Raw genomic sequence first — 15,956 nt, forward strand, 5'->3', positions numbered from 1 at the left:
ACATAATTAAAAATTACATTGACATACTTAATTTGAAAACATTTAGTATATATGAAACATCTACTTGTATATGTTACATATTTCCAAAAAGAAATCAAAATCAATAATTACATCATATATTTTAATGTACCTCTCAAATTATCAACACACACACTCTTATATTGATAAATTTTTCAGAAGTCTAATAAAGTTAGAATAAAAAAAAATGGATGGATGAATTTAAGTTTCAAATCCAAAGAAGCAAAGTTTTTAAACTCTCATTCATGTTCAATTATTGGGTATTGAAAGTCTTTCATAATCTTTCATAAATCAAAAACATCAGTAATTTCAACTTTAAAGATATTTGCATCACTTCACTTAATTTGAAACTCAGTTGTAATTTCAAAACTAGAATCAATGTTTAAAAATGATAGCAACTCAGGTTAATGCATATGATGCATATTAAAAAATCAAAACACACTTAAGTTAATTATATTGCTATTGATTTGCATTAAGCCAAGAAAGTTTCACATTAATTGTTGAAAAATTATAAAACAATAATTACAAAATAATTGAATTAATGTGTCTATTTTAGTATTTGCCCATTCTTTCCAAAGACTAACTTATCACCTATTTTTAAAGCAGAGTTTTTCTATAAAATTAAATATTCATGAGAACCAGCATCAAAATCCAATGTACATCCCCTTAAGGCCTAAACATGTTTAGCTGTATGTAAAACAGGAAATGAAAATAAGTTTTTTTTCTTTGGCTTATATTGATCTGAGTAATTGCCAAGATCTAAACAGGGATACATAATAACTTTTGAATAGAATCCATAGAGATTGATATTCAGTTAAATTCTCATTCCACATAAATATAGACAATCAAATAAATGGCCAATGATATTTTAAAAAGTCTGGCAAATTAAAATTTCCTTCTTTGTGACATAGTACCAATTTAGCCAATAAAAGTTTTGGCAGCCTGTCTTGTCATATAAATTTCCCTAGATCAATATGAATTTTAAAAAAATATTTTGAATTAACACCAGGATGCTTCTTACAATTTATATTGAGTAATATTAATTTCATTAATATTGATTTTACCCACCAATTAAGTAGAATTTTAATGCACCAAATACAGGTGGTTCTTGGATAATGACAGTAACTAGGAATAGAATGTCTGTCACTAAGCAATGTGGTCAGAAAGAGCAATGTCACATGACCACATTGCTTCTTAATGATGACAATTCCAGCACTCCCAATCGCCATTATTAAGCAAGAATTGAAAGTTGTTAAATAAGTCCCTGGTGGCTTGCAATCAGGCCAGCAAATAATTAAGGCATGGTGAGCACAGCTGAGCCAGAGATGGCTCCTGTCTGGCAGAGGATACATGGCTTGTGATACATGGTGTGAGTGCAGAGGGGCTTGGGTAGGCTGGTGGTGGATAGGGAGCCATGTGATTTCTTTCATGACAAGCCATTTGCACACTCTCGCCCAAAGGAGTGACTTTCAACCTTCCCTGCCAGTTTCCGCATTGCTTTTGCTTGTGGAAATCTAACAAGAAAGATACCAAATGGTGATCCTGTGACCATGGTATGCTGCAACCATCATACATGCAAGCTGGTTATCAGGCATCCATATAGTGACCACATGAGCATAGAGATGCTATGACAACTAGAACTTCAAGGACAAGTCATAAGTGCCATTTTAACTTTGACCAGTCACTGAACAAATGTCAATAAACAAAGGCTACTTGTAATATCCATAGAAATCTTATCTATGACATTTGACATATTCATTTCTACATATTTTGGTATCTTTAATCCTAAACATTTAATATATTTTTACATGCAACAAATAGTTACATGTACAATTTAACATGTAGCATGTTATATTGATCTAGTGATCAGAAAGGAAAATGGTTTTTTCATCCAATTAATCTTATATACTGAATATTTCCCAACCGATTGAATTAATCTATACCAGGGTAGATAATGACATATAATAATGATCCAGAATTGGCATATAAAAATAATTGATACTGTGAACCCACCATTGTAATATCAGAAGCAAAAGGTGATGATAACATGTTAGTAGAAAAGGTAACTTGTAAGTTTCTGTAGGTGCTCTGTGGCCTTGGTTTTTGCCTCCCAAACCAACATGCCTTCAGAGATAGGATCTTTTAATCTGTTGTTGGAAGATTCAACTAGCATTTTGATCAAGTAAGGTATTTCTATTTTGCAGTAGATGGGCTATAGAAACAGTACAAAAATGTCAATAAGCACCAAATGAAATGTGTAAATTTCATGCTTTTGTTTTGAAATGTCACAAGAATTTTGACTGGGTGATTTATTTATTGTACAGTTAGAAAACAAAAGATAACACTGAAATCCAAACTACATGAAAAGACCACATACAAGGATTTCATAAACCAATGTATGTATCAGAATCTATTATGGTGTGTACATAGATCAGACTCAACATCCTCTAAGGGTGATGGTAATGATACAGATTTTCAAAGAGATTTCTTCAGGTTGATCTCTTAATAAACATTGTGGCCTGTGGAGCTAGCTAAGTATCTGCTGCTACTGAAATAAATTAGTTCTGTATGCCAGTCTTGGTGTAGAAGAAAACTCAATCAAATATTCAGTTAAAGTTCTAATGCCTCACCTTGTGTCCCATCCAGGCTGCATCTAAATCCCACTTTCAGTAACCATACCATCAAGTGTCCATGGGGTCACGATGGTCAGACACAATTTTGCAACTAACAACAACCACCATCATTTGAGAATAACCAGTTAAGATATGACTTTTCCAATATGCTTTCCCAAGACTTCTGAATTACAACATTATTTGCCATCCATACTATGCTGTTTGGGACATATAGAAAATACAGCACTTTGTAAAAAGATCTAGAGTAGGAGTTTGCTTTTTCAGGTTGTGGAAACTTGGTGATGATCCCAAAACAGTCAAGAGCAAAGTTCTAGTGATAGAAAACTTATTTAAGTTTCCTCCTTAATCTCACATGAATCTCATCCAATTCTTGCAGATTTAAAGTTCCATAGAATATAATTTTTAAAATGTTATTCTACAGGACACTATACTGTCAATTTTGTACTTGAGTGTCTTCTAGTCCCTTTTTACTCCTGGCGATTGCCCGGACAAGTCCTTGCAGTTTTCTTGGTTTGTTCTTCCCTTCTTCCCAGGGCTGAGAGTGAGTGATTGGTCCATAATCACAATAGCTTTGTGTCTGCAGCAGAACTAGAACTCACAGTCTCCTGGTTCCTAGTGTCTTATCTTAACCATTTCCCCATGGCAGGCAATGTATATGACTTGAAATGAGTGAAAGAGATATGCCTAGTCTTGCCAAAGCATTTTTCTCCTTTTAGTTTCTCTACTTGAATAGACTGAAAAAGCTGTAGTATCTGCTGACACCCATCAGATGGATATTGACTCATTCTAGTCACAATGGGTAAGTAAGTGTTTTAATTATGTTTTAAATTACAGTAGTGACTTGTAATACTTGGAGAAAGCTGAGAAAATGATCAGAACAAATCAGATAGACGTTCTCCTTTCTTTCTTCCCTTCAGCTCAACTTCAAATACTTTGTACTGTAAATGCTACCTGATGATTGTGAAGATGCTTAAATACCCAACTACCAATTTCCCCACCAAAAGGATTGTAGTAAACCAAATGAAGCTGATAGCCACACCATCCATCATAAAAGTATATTTTCATCTTCCTTTGTTGTTTCTATAGTTGAAATAAAATAAATTGCAATAACATGAATCTATCTTCCCATTTCAAGGTGTGAGTCAGTTAGGGCATGTGGGGGACAACAAGTGGAGGTGTGTATCTGTGTGTACGCATAGTCTAGAAAGGGTTGATGGAGGTTCCTTTCTCTCCCCCTTTCCTTCTCAGCAAACAAGTGACTGCTGTGTGGGGACTGGTGGAGGGAGGGATTGTGAGAGTGACTGGGAAACTGTCCCAGAACATTAAAAATGAGAATCACTAGATCACAATACCCACCACTTTTCTCTCCCCCCCCCCCCCCCAACAATCCCTGCTTGCACAATTTCCCCCAATTTCATTCCCTTGGGAGTCATTTTGGAGTTTTTTGCAAATTCGCCCACTTGAGGTACCTTAGTTCAAAATTTGTGATGCCTTGTTTCACCCAGTTAGATTATAGAGAGTTTCAGTAGTATGTAGACTCAAGTCTTAAAGAAAACTTGAATGTAACTCTTTTAAAATCAGGTGTCCGTTTCCATCAACGCAGAGGAGTCGTCGTCTTGTTTTGTTAGAATGAGACTTGCGTTCTCCCCCAGGGCAGAAACCTTATTCTCTCCCCCACCTTCTCTCTCCCTCTCTGTAAAGAGAGAGAGGTTGATTTGCAGTCGATAGGAATGGATAAAGAAATCCAGCGGGGTGGATGAGAAGCGGAATATATAAATATATATATAAAGCAAGCACCCACACTTAGCAACCTCTTTCTCTTTCACGGGCCCGAGGTGGCCGCTAATCAAGAAGGGGGCCTGATTCGGTGACGGGCACGCCTGCCTTGCTTTCCTTTACCTGAGCTTGCCTCTGCAACAAAGGACCAGCAGCCGGCAGTAGAGAGTGCCGCGCCGCTCGCTTGAGCCGGGTCCACTTCCAGAGACACAGCCCCCGCCGCTTCCTTAGTTGGGGAGGAAGGTAGCAGAAGCGAAGCCAGCCAAGCTCCCTGACGGGCCTCTGGGAGATAGCAGGCAGGTGGCGGCGCCCGGGGACCCTTCCTTCAGCCAACCGAGGCCGCCCCTCATTTCCTTCTGAAGGGAAGCGGCCAAAGCAGCCGCTGTCCGGGGGCGACTCTCCCTTTCTCTCCCACATCTCCCCCGAGGACCTTGTGTTGTGCAATCCCGCTCAAAAAGCACCGCTTACAGTCTTCTCAACTTCACGGTTTGCGCCGCGACGCAGGCGGGGGTGGACGCGAACGCCGAGGTGCCATTTCAGAAGAGAGCAAAAAAAAAAAAAAAAGGGTGGGGGGAGCGAGGCGAAAGGCTGGGTGCGCGCATCAGAAGGAAGATGTTCCCGAAGTCTAGGGCAGAGCTAAGGTCATAAGGGGATCGGGAGGTCTTCCTCCTATCTCCCCCCCCTCTTTCAGCCTCCCTCCACGCCGCCCCGCGTGCTTCAAACTGAGCAGGGAGCGGCGGCGGCTGCCGTTGCCTTGCAAACATTGAGAGACAGCCCCTGTCATGCTTCTGAGCAACAGCCAGCTCCCTTCTCCTCCTCCTCCTCCTTCTGTTGCTGTGCTGCATTGGGAATAGCCGCGTTGCCATTGAACGGCGGGACCGAGGCGAAGAGGAGCCCCGACCGAGCGCCGACAAGAGGCTTGGGCTTGCTGTTGTCTTGAGGCGAAACAAAACAAGGAGGGGTGGGGGGGATTCTGGTTAAGCAGGGCGTGAGAAAAGAACCAGCGCGGGAGAGAGTGAGTGTCTGTGTGTCAGACTACAGAAGGGGCTGAGCTCGCTTGCTTCTCTCCTTCCCACCTGCCCGAATGGCTGGATGGATCAAGAGCTGAGCCCGGCTGGCGAACAAACTTGCAAAGGCCGTCGGATGCCTTTGGGAGACGCCGCCGTGCTTGCTGGATGCCGGGACACCATTTCCGCCCGCGCCGTTTTGCACGAGGGGCGGGAGGGCGCCGAAGGCGATTGTTGGCGCGGCTGCTGCTGCTGCTACTGCTAAGGCGATCCTGATGTCCGCCCCTTCCCGGGACGCAATGGCGGCGGCGGCGGCAGATAGGAACCCCTTGAATCCTGCCCAGGCTCGCTTAGCCTCTCCCACCATCTGATTGGATACGGCTGGGCTCTGCGTGGGACTGCGGGGCTGCTGCGAGGGCTCGGGGAAACCATGGGTTACTGCAGCGGCAGGTGCACGCTGATCTTTATCTGTGGCATGCAACTGGTAAGTGAGTAAGCCGGCTGCTTGCTTTGGCTTCCTTTTAATTGTCTCTCCCTATCCCCTCCCTCCGATCCGAAGACTCCCTTGCGAAAGAAAGTGCAAAAGAGCGGTGGGGGCTCAGGGCGGTAGTGCTAATGCGAGGGAAGCAGGAATTAGAAGAAAGGTAACCTGAAGTGTGGCGACCCTGTAGGTACTTGCTAAATGGATTTCACTTGAGGACGGGGTAGATTTTTTGTTTGAGGTTCCGGTTCTGTGCTCTTAACTCGGGAGCGAGTCTCCTTGAACGGAGTGGGCTGTCTTTCCGAGTGCGGGAAGCGTTGGTGTGGTGTTTAAAAAGTGAGACCTCTTTTCCACTTGAAGGCCCGCCAACTCAGAGAGATCTGGGATCTTTCTAAAGCTGAACGGTTTTTGAAAGGGAATTGGACTTCGGGTAAATTGCCACAAAAGGTGTAGTTTAGGAAGGCATGAAAAGTTAACTTATCTTCAGGGAGGCTTAAAGCGGAGACTTGGAATGGGCTGTTCTTAATTAAAACGGGTGAACGCTTTGTGATCGTGATTATAAAGTGGTTTCATATCAGGTGAGAGGCTGTGCTTAGGAATTAAGTAGCGTATTGTTTTTAAGTGGGTGGTAAAAGCTCAGATAACCGCAGCGTGTAATTTTATTGGAATGATGAAACTGCCTTGGCCACAGATTGAAAAGAAGATAACTAGCAAATCGGTCTCAGTCTCTGACCTTGTGTGTCGGAGATTCCAACTACTGTAGTTTTGCTGAATACTGTGGTAACTGAAAAGGTGTTTCAGAGATGCAGTTCCAATTAGCCAAACGGTTTGTGAAGGTACCTTGATTGAATGAATTAGGTGGAACAGGTTGTGAAATAGTTTTCTACAATTGCAATTCTGTCCTATTTGCATGGGAGTGGATGGTTTGAACCTCTGTGTAGAGTCTAGTTATAAATGAGTGAGAAAAGCAATTAACCTTGAGAACAGGAACAAATTTTCTAATAGTTGGTATGATACCATTTAAGGTGCTTTATTTTCTGGGAATGACAGGTGGTTAAAAAGATAGTCTGGGAGAAGAAAATGGCCAATGGTAGGTACATAGTCTAGGAAGGTGTTTCAGTGAATCTATCAATTCTAAGTTGTGTGTGGTGGTATCTACAAATAAAGTTTTGTTCTTCAGAATACTATTTGTTTTGCTTATTTACCGGCAATTTCTTAGGGGGGAAATACTGTCTTAAAAGTATCAATATTTGCTTTTATATTAAACTGTTTGAAGAACCTGGAACATTTATCAGTAACATGTATTAATTGGCTATTTCAAATCTTTATTTTCTTCTTTTGTGTCATATAACCAAAAAAGTCATTGTTCAGGAATTGTCCTATGGAATCTAGTAGAAGGATGAGATAGTTCATTGTAACCAGATGTTGGGGGGAATGCTATTAAAATGCTCTATTTCCTTCTTTGTCCCAGACACCCAATGTTATTGGGTTTGGTTTCTGTGTATTTTTGGCTCAACATAGAAGGACCTATGCACACAACCATTAATTAATTTAAAATGTGCCAAAGTTTACTTGAGCTGAAATGGGGCATGACATGAAGTTGTACAGTTTCCCTGTTTCAAAGTTTATTAAATAGAATATAAGGGCAATTGTAAAACTTAATTCTTGAGTTCATGACATTAGTTTAGCTCTCTTGACTCCTGCTAAGCAAACCTTAATGTCACATAGCACTGATCTATTAAAGAGAGAGGAGAAAGCTGACTGTTCGATAGTTCAATTGCTTTATATCCTTGGACTTTGTTACATATATTCCAAAATATGAAATGCTCTTCCTTATTGGATATTTCTTCATTGTTTGCTTATGAATCATTTCACTGTGATCGATCTGTGCAAGACACTGATGCATGTGAGCATGTATTGTATTACGATGTTTATTAATTTTTGTTAATGATCCTGGAAGGTTGAGAGAAACTTAAGACTGTTAGAGACTTTACTTTTTTCAGCATGCCCTAAGAAATTAAAAATATGTAGTTTTACACATTGTAAAAGATTCCTGTCTCAAGGACAGGAATCTTCAGAAACATTCATACATTGATTCAGAGACATGCATTAATTTATCAGGCGGTTTAAACTAATTGTGTTTTTCTGGTGAGTTTTTGCATAGCTGCTAAGTGCATTTCAGAATTTCTGAACTGAGAAAGGCCACCTTCACAGAAAGAGTTAAACATATAATATTTACCATATCCCTGTTTGTGGATTGTACAAGACAATCTATGAATACTTTTAAAAGACCAAATGTTATAATGCAATAATTATATCGTAGTTGTGAAATTGTATGGGTGGACATCATGAAATTATAATCTTCCACTTAAATGTTTTCCCACTGTATCCTCTCCTTTTTTTCCTCTCTGTTAAAAATTCATTAAGGTAAAAAGAAGAGCTGCAAATTGACACTTGATTGATAGTGCTGGTATGAAATCAGCATACCTCGGTGTAGCAAGGGAGCTGGACCAGGTCATCTCTGCATTCCTTCCACTAACACTGCTTGCTATGTATTCAGTTCATGATCAGTTGCTGAGAAACCCACCCCTGACAAGACAGATTATAAAATAAAACATAAGAAATAAAAATAGTTAAAGACAAAGAAGGAATTGGAATTTAAAGGAGTTCAAACATTCTCAAGTTTGCATGCAAACAGTTTATCACGATTGCACTTTTAGAAAATGAACTTCATAGTATCAAGATATTGATTGTTCATAGTTGTATAATTGATCAAAATTTTACATGTTTATTTTTTTATATTTTTTAAAGATAACTAATACAGACTAAACAATTAGAATAAAATAATGTTCAGAAAACAAAAATAAAAAAGGAAATGTAAAAATGAAGCATAGAAAAATAAAGAAATGTATAAATAATTTTAGTAATTAATCACTTAAAATACAACAAATGATGTCTTCTTCCCTTATCACCTTTTTTATCTATGAACAAATCCTTGAAACATCCTTGTTCAGTCCTGATCAGCAAAAGTCCATTAAAGTTTACTAAACATAATATATCTATTTTAACCTTGATCAAATAAACCAACTTCATCATTCTTCCCTTTTACTATTAACAATCTTGATCTATTACTGTTCAAGTAATAGCCTAGAATTTGATTTCTTTTCATTTTTGTCTTTGTCCCTTATCACAACATTCTTCAGAGCGATAACAAGTCCCTTTTGTAAATCTGATAAAATTATGTAGGTCACCATCTTGGTTTGTTATTTGTATATCCCTTTTAATTATTAAGAGATCAGTTGGTTTCATTTACGTATTCAAGGTTACCCCACAAATGCATGCTAGTTGTTTCCAGCTCTAGGGGCAGTGCTCATCTCCGTTTCTAAGCCGAAGAGCCAGCGCTGCCTGAAGTCATCTCCGTGGTCATGTGGCCAGCATGACTAAATGCTGAAGGTGCACGGAACGTTGTTATCTTCCCACCAAAGTGATCCCTATTTTTCTACTTGCATTTTTACGTGCTTTCGAATTACTAGGTTGGCAGAATCTGGGATAAGTAATGGGAGCTCACCCCGTTACATGGTGCTAGAGATTCGAACTGCTGAACTGCCGACCTTCAGATCAACAAGCTCAGTGTCTTAGCCACTGAGCCACTGTGTCCCTTTTATATTCAATATAGCATCTTTTCCTATGTAATTCTTGTAACCTGTCATTTTAAAATCCACTTTCAGAACAGTTTCAATCTTGTCATAGTCTCTCTATAGAACCAAACATTCTTAAAATTAACTTCGGAGGTCATTGTTCAAAGATATTTTTCAATATGTCTAATTTTATAATATTTTACCTCCTTTTTTATTGGTCACATTTAGTCAAATTAGTGACATTTTAGTATTCTTCTCTTTTACTCGTAATCTTTAATTCCTTCTAGTTCTCCTGACTTACAATCATTCATTTAAAGAACATTAAAAGTAATAATGGTGCTTTAAAAACTGACTTATGACTGGTTCTCGCATTTATGACCTTTTGTAGCATCCATGTGATCACATGATCAAAATTTGGTAACTGGCATATATGTATGATGGTTATAGCATCTTGAAGTCATGTGATCTGCATTTCTGACTTCACCAGAGCTTCCAACAAGCAACATCAATGGGGGGGGGGGACAGATTTGCTTAACGACTGCAGGAGTTGCTTAACAACCATGGTGATTCACTTATAACCCCAGCAAAAAAGGTGGTAAAATTGGGCACAATTCACTTAAACACTTAGCGATGGAAGTTTTGGTCTCATTTATGATTGTAAGTTAAGAATTACCTCAGTATCCAACTTTCAAAGCCTCATGATGTTTTTCAGAGAATTCAAAACAACAATATTTTCCTATGGGAAGGATTCTTATAATTAATTGCAAAACGTTATTTCAAATCTATCTGGATCCTCAGTCCATTTGCAACTTTCCAAAATCAAGATTCTAATCATCCTTTTGCTGTTCATTCCAAAATATTTCTTTTTTAATTGTTAAGCTTGTATTTAAAACTTCTTTCAATAAGGGTTGAAGGACACTCATCTGGAGCTCCAAAGCAAGTTGATCCAAAGCTTCCTAATAGCTGAAAAGCAGTTAACAAGCAATATTTGGAAGTGATTAGAAAAGGAAGTATGCAAACCCATTATCTCTTTTGAGGGCACCAAATGTGGTTTCAGCAAGACGGTTATTCCCTCATTGCTTAAAGCTCCGGTGATTATTGTGTTGCCATTTACAGTAGCAAGCATCTGGAACACATATGGATGACTTCAAGTCCTCTCCTTGCCCAGAGAAAAATTACTGCAAACTCTTCATTTTCACCAGCTCTTCCTTAATAGAGTCATCTTCTGTTTGTCATTTCTCCCACCTAAGTGGTTACAATGTAAGTTTCTCTTGTTGGTTTGATCTGTTCTGTTTTTGGGTTTTTTTGTTTGTTTTACTTTTCTGTCCAACTGCATTTTGCATATACTGGCTTTTACTAGTAAGTTGCCCAGAGTCATTTAGTAAAATAAAGGCATTTTTGGAATAGACCAAAAGGTATTTTGGTAGAGTTATATATAAGAAATTGTCAAAAGAAAAAACAATGCCTAAGGGCACGCTTCTGTCCATTTTGAGAATTGGGTGTGTCAAGAGAAACATAAAAGTTGAATTTAGTAGAGATTGTACCGTAGTAAAATAAAAATAGATTTGCTGAAGAATAAAGAAATGGATGTTGAAGGAATAGAAATCAAATTAAAAATGAAGTGACCGGTACAAGAACCAAGATGATTTGGCCAATAGAATAAATGAGTGGGAATTGTAGCACAAATTGCCAAATACAAGAATGAAAAGTGAATGGGTTAAAAGGGAAGATGAAGAGTGAGTAAGATACAGTTGAGGGAGTGAATCAGATTTTCAAAGAAGGGGAAAAGCTAAAGAATAAAAGGCAATGTATGAAGTGCTGCATGAACCTAGTAGAAGCTGAGATGGCCTGGAAGACTAGCTAGTTATGGAGAACTATAGTGAATGATGTTGATGTGAACTGATTTTAGTTAATACTGGCAATTGCTTTTACTTTTCTTATGCCTTTCCCCCCCTTGATTTATTATTTCTTCATTCTTTTCTGGGTTCTGTGTGTTGTTGCTTATCATGAAAGAGAATCTATTGATAAGGTTATGGTAGGCATATCTTTTTTAAGTAGAGAAACTGCTTGCCACTGACATTGTGTGTGTGTGTGTGTGTGTGTGTGAGAGAGAGAGAGAGAGAGAGAGAGCAAACATACAAACATACATACATACATACATACATACATACATACATACATACACTATATTGCCAAAAGTATTATCTCACCTATCCAAATAATCAGAATCAGGTGTTCCAATCACTTCCATGGCCATAGGTGTATAAAATCAAGTACCTAGGCATGCAGACTGTTTTTACAAACATTTGTGAAAGAATAGGTCATCTCAGGAGCTTAGTGAATTCCAGCGTGGAACTGTGATAGGATGCCACCTGTGCAACAAATCCAGTCGTGAAATTTCCTTGCTCCTAAATATTCCACAGTCAACTGTCAGCTGTATTATAAGAACGTGGAAGTGTTTGGGAATGACAGCAACTCAACCATGAAGTGGTAGGCCACGTAACCTCGTCCAACATCAGTGTGTGATCTCACAAATGCGCTTCTGGAAGAATGGTCAAAATTCCCATAAACACACTCCTGAACCTTGTGGACAGCCTTCCCCGAAGAGTTGATGCTGTTATAGCTGCAAAGGGTGGACTGACGTCATATTGAACCCTATGGATTAGGAATGGGATGTCACTTACAGTAAGTTCATATGCGAATAAAGGCAGGTGAGCGAATACTTTTGGCAATATAGTGTACATACATATAAATACTGCATTCAGAAACCCTACTGGGTGTGTATCTGTTTGTTCAGAGTAAGTTTATCCTTATCCCCAAATGTTGTGAACGTACATTGAAATTGGCAATGCTTCTACTTAGTTTTAAGTTTATATTTAGTTGGTGTTTCCACCAAACGTCTATTAATGATTTGCTACCATTCCAGAACTAGCAGATGGATTTTAGACTTAGAATTACATACTGTGTATTACATATATTTGTAAGGTTTTCAGATTTCTTCAAGTTTTATATGAACTTCAAAAGCCCAGATGTCAAGCTGAGATAGTTGTATTTTCTAATTATCAGATCCCAAAGGATAAAATTGATCTTAGAAGGTCTCTGGATCAGTTCATCCCCAAAAGAACAAAAACTATTAAAGCATTTGTTTGTTTGTTTTTAAATCGGTGTTGGCAAATGATCTAACTTAATGTTATACTGATACTACTTGAATTGAAGATAATTGCTATTGTTACATACCCTATGCCTAGTTATTAATATAAGTTTTCCACTAACATCCAATTAATTTCAATAATGTTGTAATAAATTAGACTAAGCCCAAACAAGCAGTATCATCCAAAACTGCCTGGAATTGAAATGTTGATGTAGGCTGAAGGATATGTCCAGTGAAACAAAGTATACATTTTCTGTAATTGTATAATTGCTGGGAAAATAAGTGCAAAATGGTTCGCTTTTAGGCTGAAAAACAAAATTACGATGTAAATGCTAGGTCAGTGGAAAATGATAGTTTTCCTGTATATGGAAAATCAGTACAGTATAGAAATTACAGTAAAGTCTAATTTGGTTCAGTCTTAAGAACATTGCTTTGGTCAAATGGCTTGTGCTAAGAAGATACCATAATGAGTTAGCGTTGTGCTAGCACAATCTTGAAGGTGAATGTGATTATCTAGGCCAGAATTTATTTCCATCTGGTAGGAGTACTGCTGATTAGCTATCAGTAGGTTATCTGCATATCTCGTGTGATTTGGCTGAGTGGACATTCCACCTCATGGAGAAGCAGAGAGTTGAGATGGGACCGACTTCCTCCACTCCATTAACAAGGCATTCATGTAAGCAGGGCACAGGCATGGAAGCTGCTGTGAAGCAGCGAAGCAGCTGTTCTAGTTTGGCAAAGAAAAGCAAGGTGCTTCATTCAAAGCCTCATTGAAATAGAACAACTCTTCAGAGATCCCACAAACAGTTATTGGCCTTATGTTCCAAGAAATAATTGAATTATTTTAAGGGGATTTTAATGTTCTGCAAGTTGCTAACCACTGTAATATCTTGTGCTGGTAGATTATAGTTTAGAGATTGGAGATTAGTATATATTTCCTGCCCTTGGTCCATTATCAATAAGCTTGATTATATTACCTTGGCTTCCAATTATGTGAATAACAAAGGAATTATTTTTCCACGGCATCATAATTTTACATCCCTCTGTCATATCATGACTCATACATGTTTACTTTAAAAAAGTTAAAAGCTCTCAAAACTATACTCTTTCCTCATCATGGTTTATTTTTTCTGTCCTCTTCCACATCTTTGGCTGTTGAACACTAAATTTCTTGAGGAAGCCAGCTAGGTGACTTTAGGTCAGTCACTCTCAGCCCAATTCATCTCACAGTGTGGAGATTGTTGGAAAAATAGGAGTAAGGTATGTGAGATATGTTTGCACAGAGGTGGGTTGCTCCCAGTTTTACTACCGGTTCGCTTCACTCATGCATGCCCAGTTCAATGTAAATTGTTCTTCTCGCATGCACAGAAAAATTTACAGAGAACTGCGCATGCACGCGCACTAGTAAACAACATGACGGCAGCGGCAACTGGGGAACCAGTTCAGGGGCATGGCAAGCCTGGTTCGCTGCCGGTTCTATGACCCAGACTAAAATACCACTACTGGTTCAACCAAACCAGGAGCAACCCACCTATCTGTTTGCAGCCTTGAGTTTCTTATAAAAATAACAAAGATGAGATATAAATTAACATCCACAGCATTCTATATAGATTTGTATAGAGATGCTTTGATATGAGAAGTTTTATTTTTTGTTCCTTTTCTTATCAATCATGTTTAGAATTTTTCTTTTTAGTAGAAGCTATATGTTGATTTCAGTGTCTCCACTAGATATTTGTCATTTAGTGATTATCCACAAGACACTATTATATATGTGTTTTATTTTAAAAATGCCATTTGGTTCACTTAGTACTTGCCAGTGCTTAATGATTACACTAGTAGGAAGATGTGAATCTCTGAAGAGAGTTATAAAGTCTTATTTTGTCATAGTGAAGCACCCTCAGGATGAAATATAGATGCAGGACCCATCTACTTCATTTCCACTACCTTCCTTTAAATGTCAGTTTGAGATAGAGATCCACTGTTTATTTTCTCCAAGGGAGGAAGATTCAAAGAATTGTTGTTTTTTGTGGAGGGTCCACAACTTATATGAGGGTGCATGTTGGTGAACAGTAAATAATTAAACCATGTGGGACTACTCACTTTTATGAGATTATTTGGAGACTTATTTTTTTTTCATGATGTAACCTTTGTATAAGGGCTGTGCAAATCCTTCAGACTGGTTACTAAGGAATGCGTGGGAGAGCATATGTAGCACCTCTCTTTAAATAATTAAAGCAGCCCTGTCTTTTTCCAGAATCCCCTGGCTGCTTCAAAAGCTTTCCTTGTTGTCTCCAAGTGACTGCATGGACAACCACTTTGTTTTCAGCAACTAACAATTATATAAGTGAATGAAGCACAGTTACATTTTTGTGGCAGCTCCTTAACTGTGTCTTTAAGTATAGGTTACATAGAGACATTAAGAGGTGATAATATTTATTTTCAAGCTGTGAAAATCTTTAACTGCTGATATCTGTAAATTATATTGCTATTAAATATACTGAAACAGTCCCAGTTAGAATTTCATGTTCTTTTTAATCTCACTTAGCTTGCAACTTTTTTGAACTATAATTCATTCTATGATCCATATGTTATCTTTACCACTTTATTTTTAGATAATTGTACTTCTGTTTTTCTGGGCAACATATGCTGATGGAAATATATCCTAAAAATTGAATTCAAAAGTTCTAAAAAACATCTTTGAAAAATGTTCTAGGTTATAGCTTTCAAAATTAAAATTCTTTATCTTAGAGTACTAAACTGTTCTAAATATGTTTGTAATTTATCCCTGATTTCAAATTGACCTGGTCATTATCTTATAGATAGTTTTTAAACTTCATTGTGATTTTATTTATTAGGCTTATGACTCACCAGCCATTTCTGACTCTGAGAAAGGCTTACTGGTATCCAGAATAGTATGAAATTAAAAACAAACAAAAGAGCATAAATACCACAATATAATAAATATTAGCCCAAGGAACAATCATTACAGAATTGCATTTCAGGAGAAACTAAGATAACCCTCTCAGTCTTTGAAATCTTGCTGTTGAAATCTGTTTCAAAACATATTTCAATAAAATTATGGAAGATTGGTAGAAGCAGACCTGCCTGATATCAGGTGGAGTTCTCTTCCAAAGAAGGTGGGTAAGTACTGACAAGGTCCAGTCCCAGGACTTCTGCAGATGACTTTTTGTGAGAGTTTGAAGAAGGAGAGAATTCCCTCTTCTGCTTCTCAACAATGATAAGAGATCACTG

General features: G+C 38.1%; 1 protein-coding gene across 5 annotated transcripts in view; it reads left to right on the forward strand.

Annotated features, from left to right (window-relative positions):
- Nucleotides 1-5,194: 5,194 nt before the first annotated feature.
- NKAIN2 (sodium/potassium transporting ATPase interacting 2) overlaps nucleotides 5,195-15,956 on the forward strand; it is a gene marked incomplete at its 3' end in the record, with an annotated part of 634,996 nt that continues 624,234 nt past the window's right edge. For 4 of the 5 annotated variants that reach the window (XM_081942718.1, XM_081942719.1, XM_081942721.1 and 1 more), the window contains exon 1: nucleotides 5,195-5,918. In XM_081942718.1, coding sequence (XP_081798844.1) covers nucleotides 5,865-5,918 — 54 coding nt within the window. In that variant the 5' untranslated portion in view covers nucleotides 5,195-5,864. The remainder of the gene's footprint in view (nucleotides 5,919-15,956) is intronic. The other variant, XM_081942720.1, reaches the window with a different exon arrangement.

Source organism: Natrix helvetica, assembly GCF_964273705.1.
Source record: "Natrix helvetica genome assembly, chromosome: 2".
Taxonomy (NCBI): Eukaryota; Metazoa; Chordata; class Lepidosauria; order Squamata; family Natricidae; genus Natrix; species Natrix helvetica.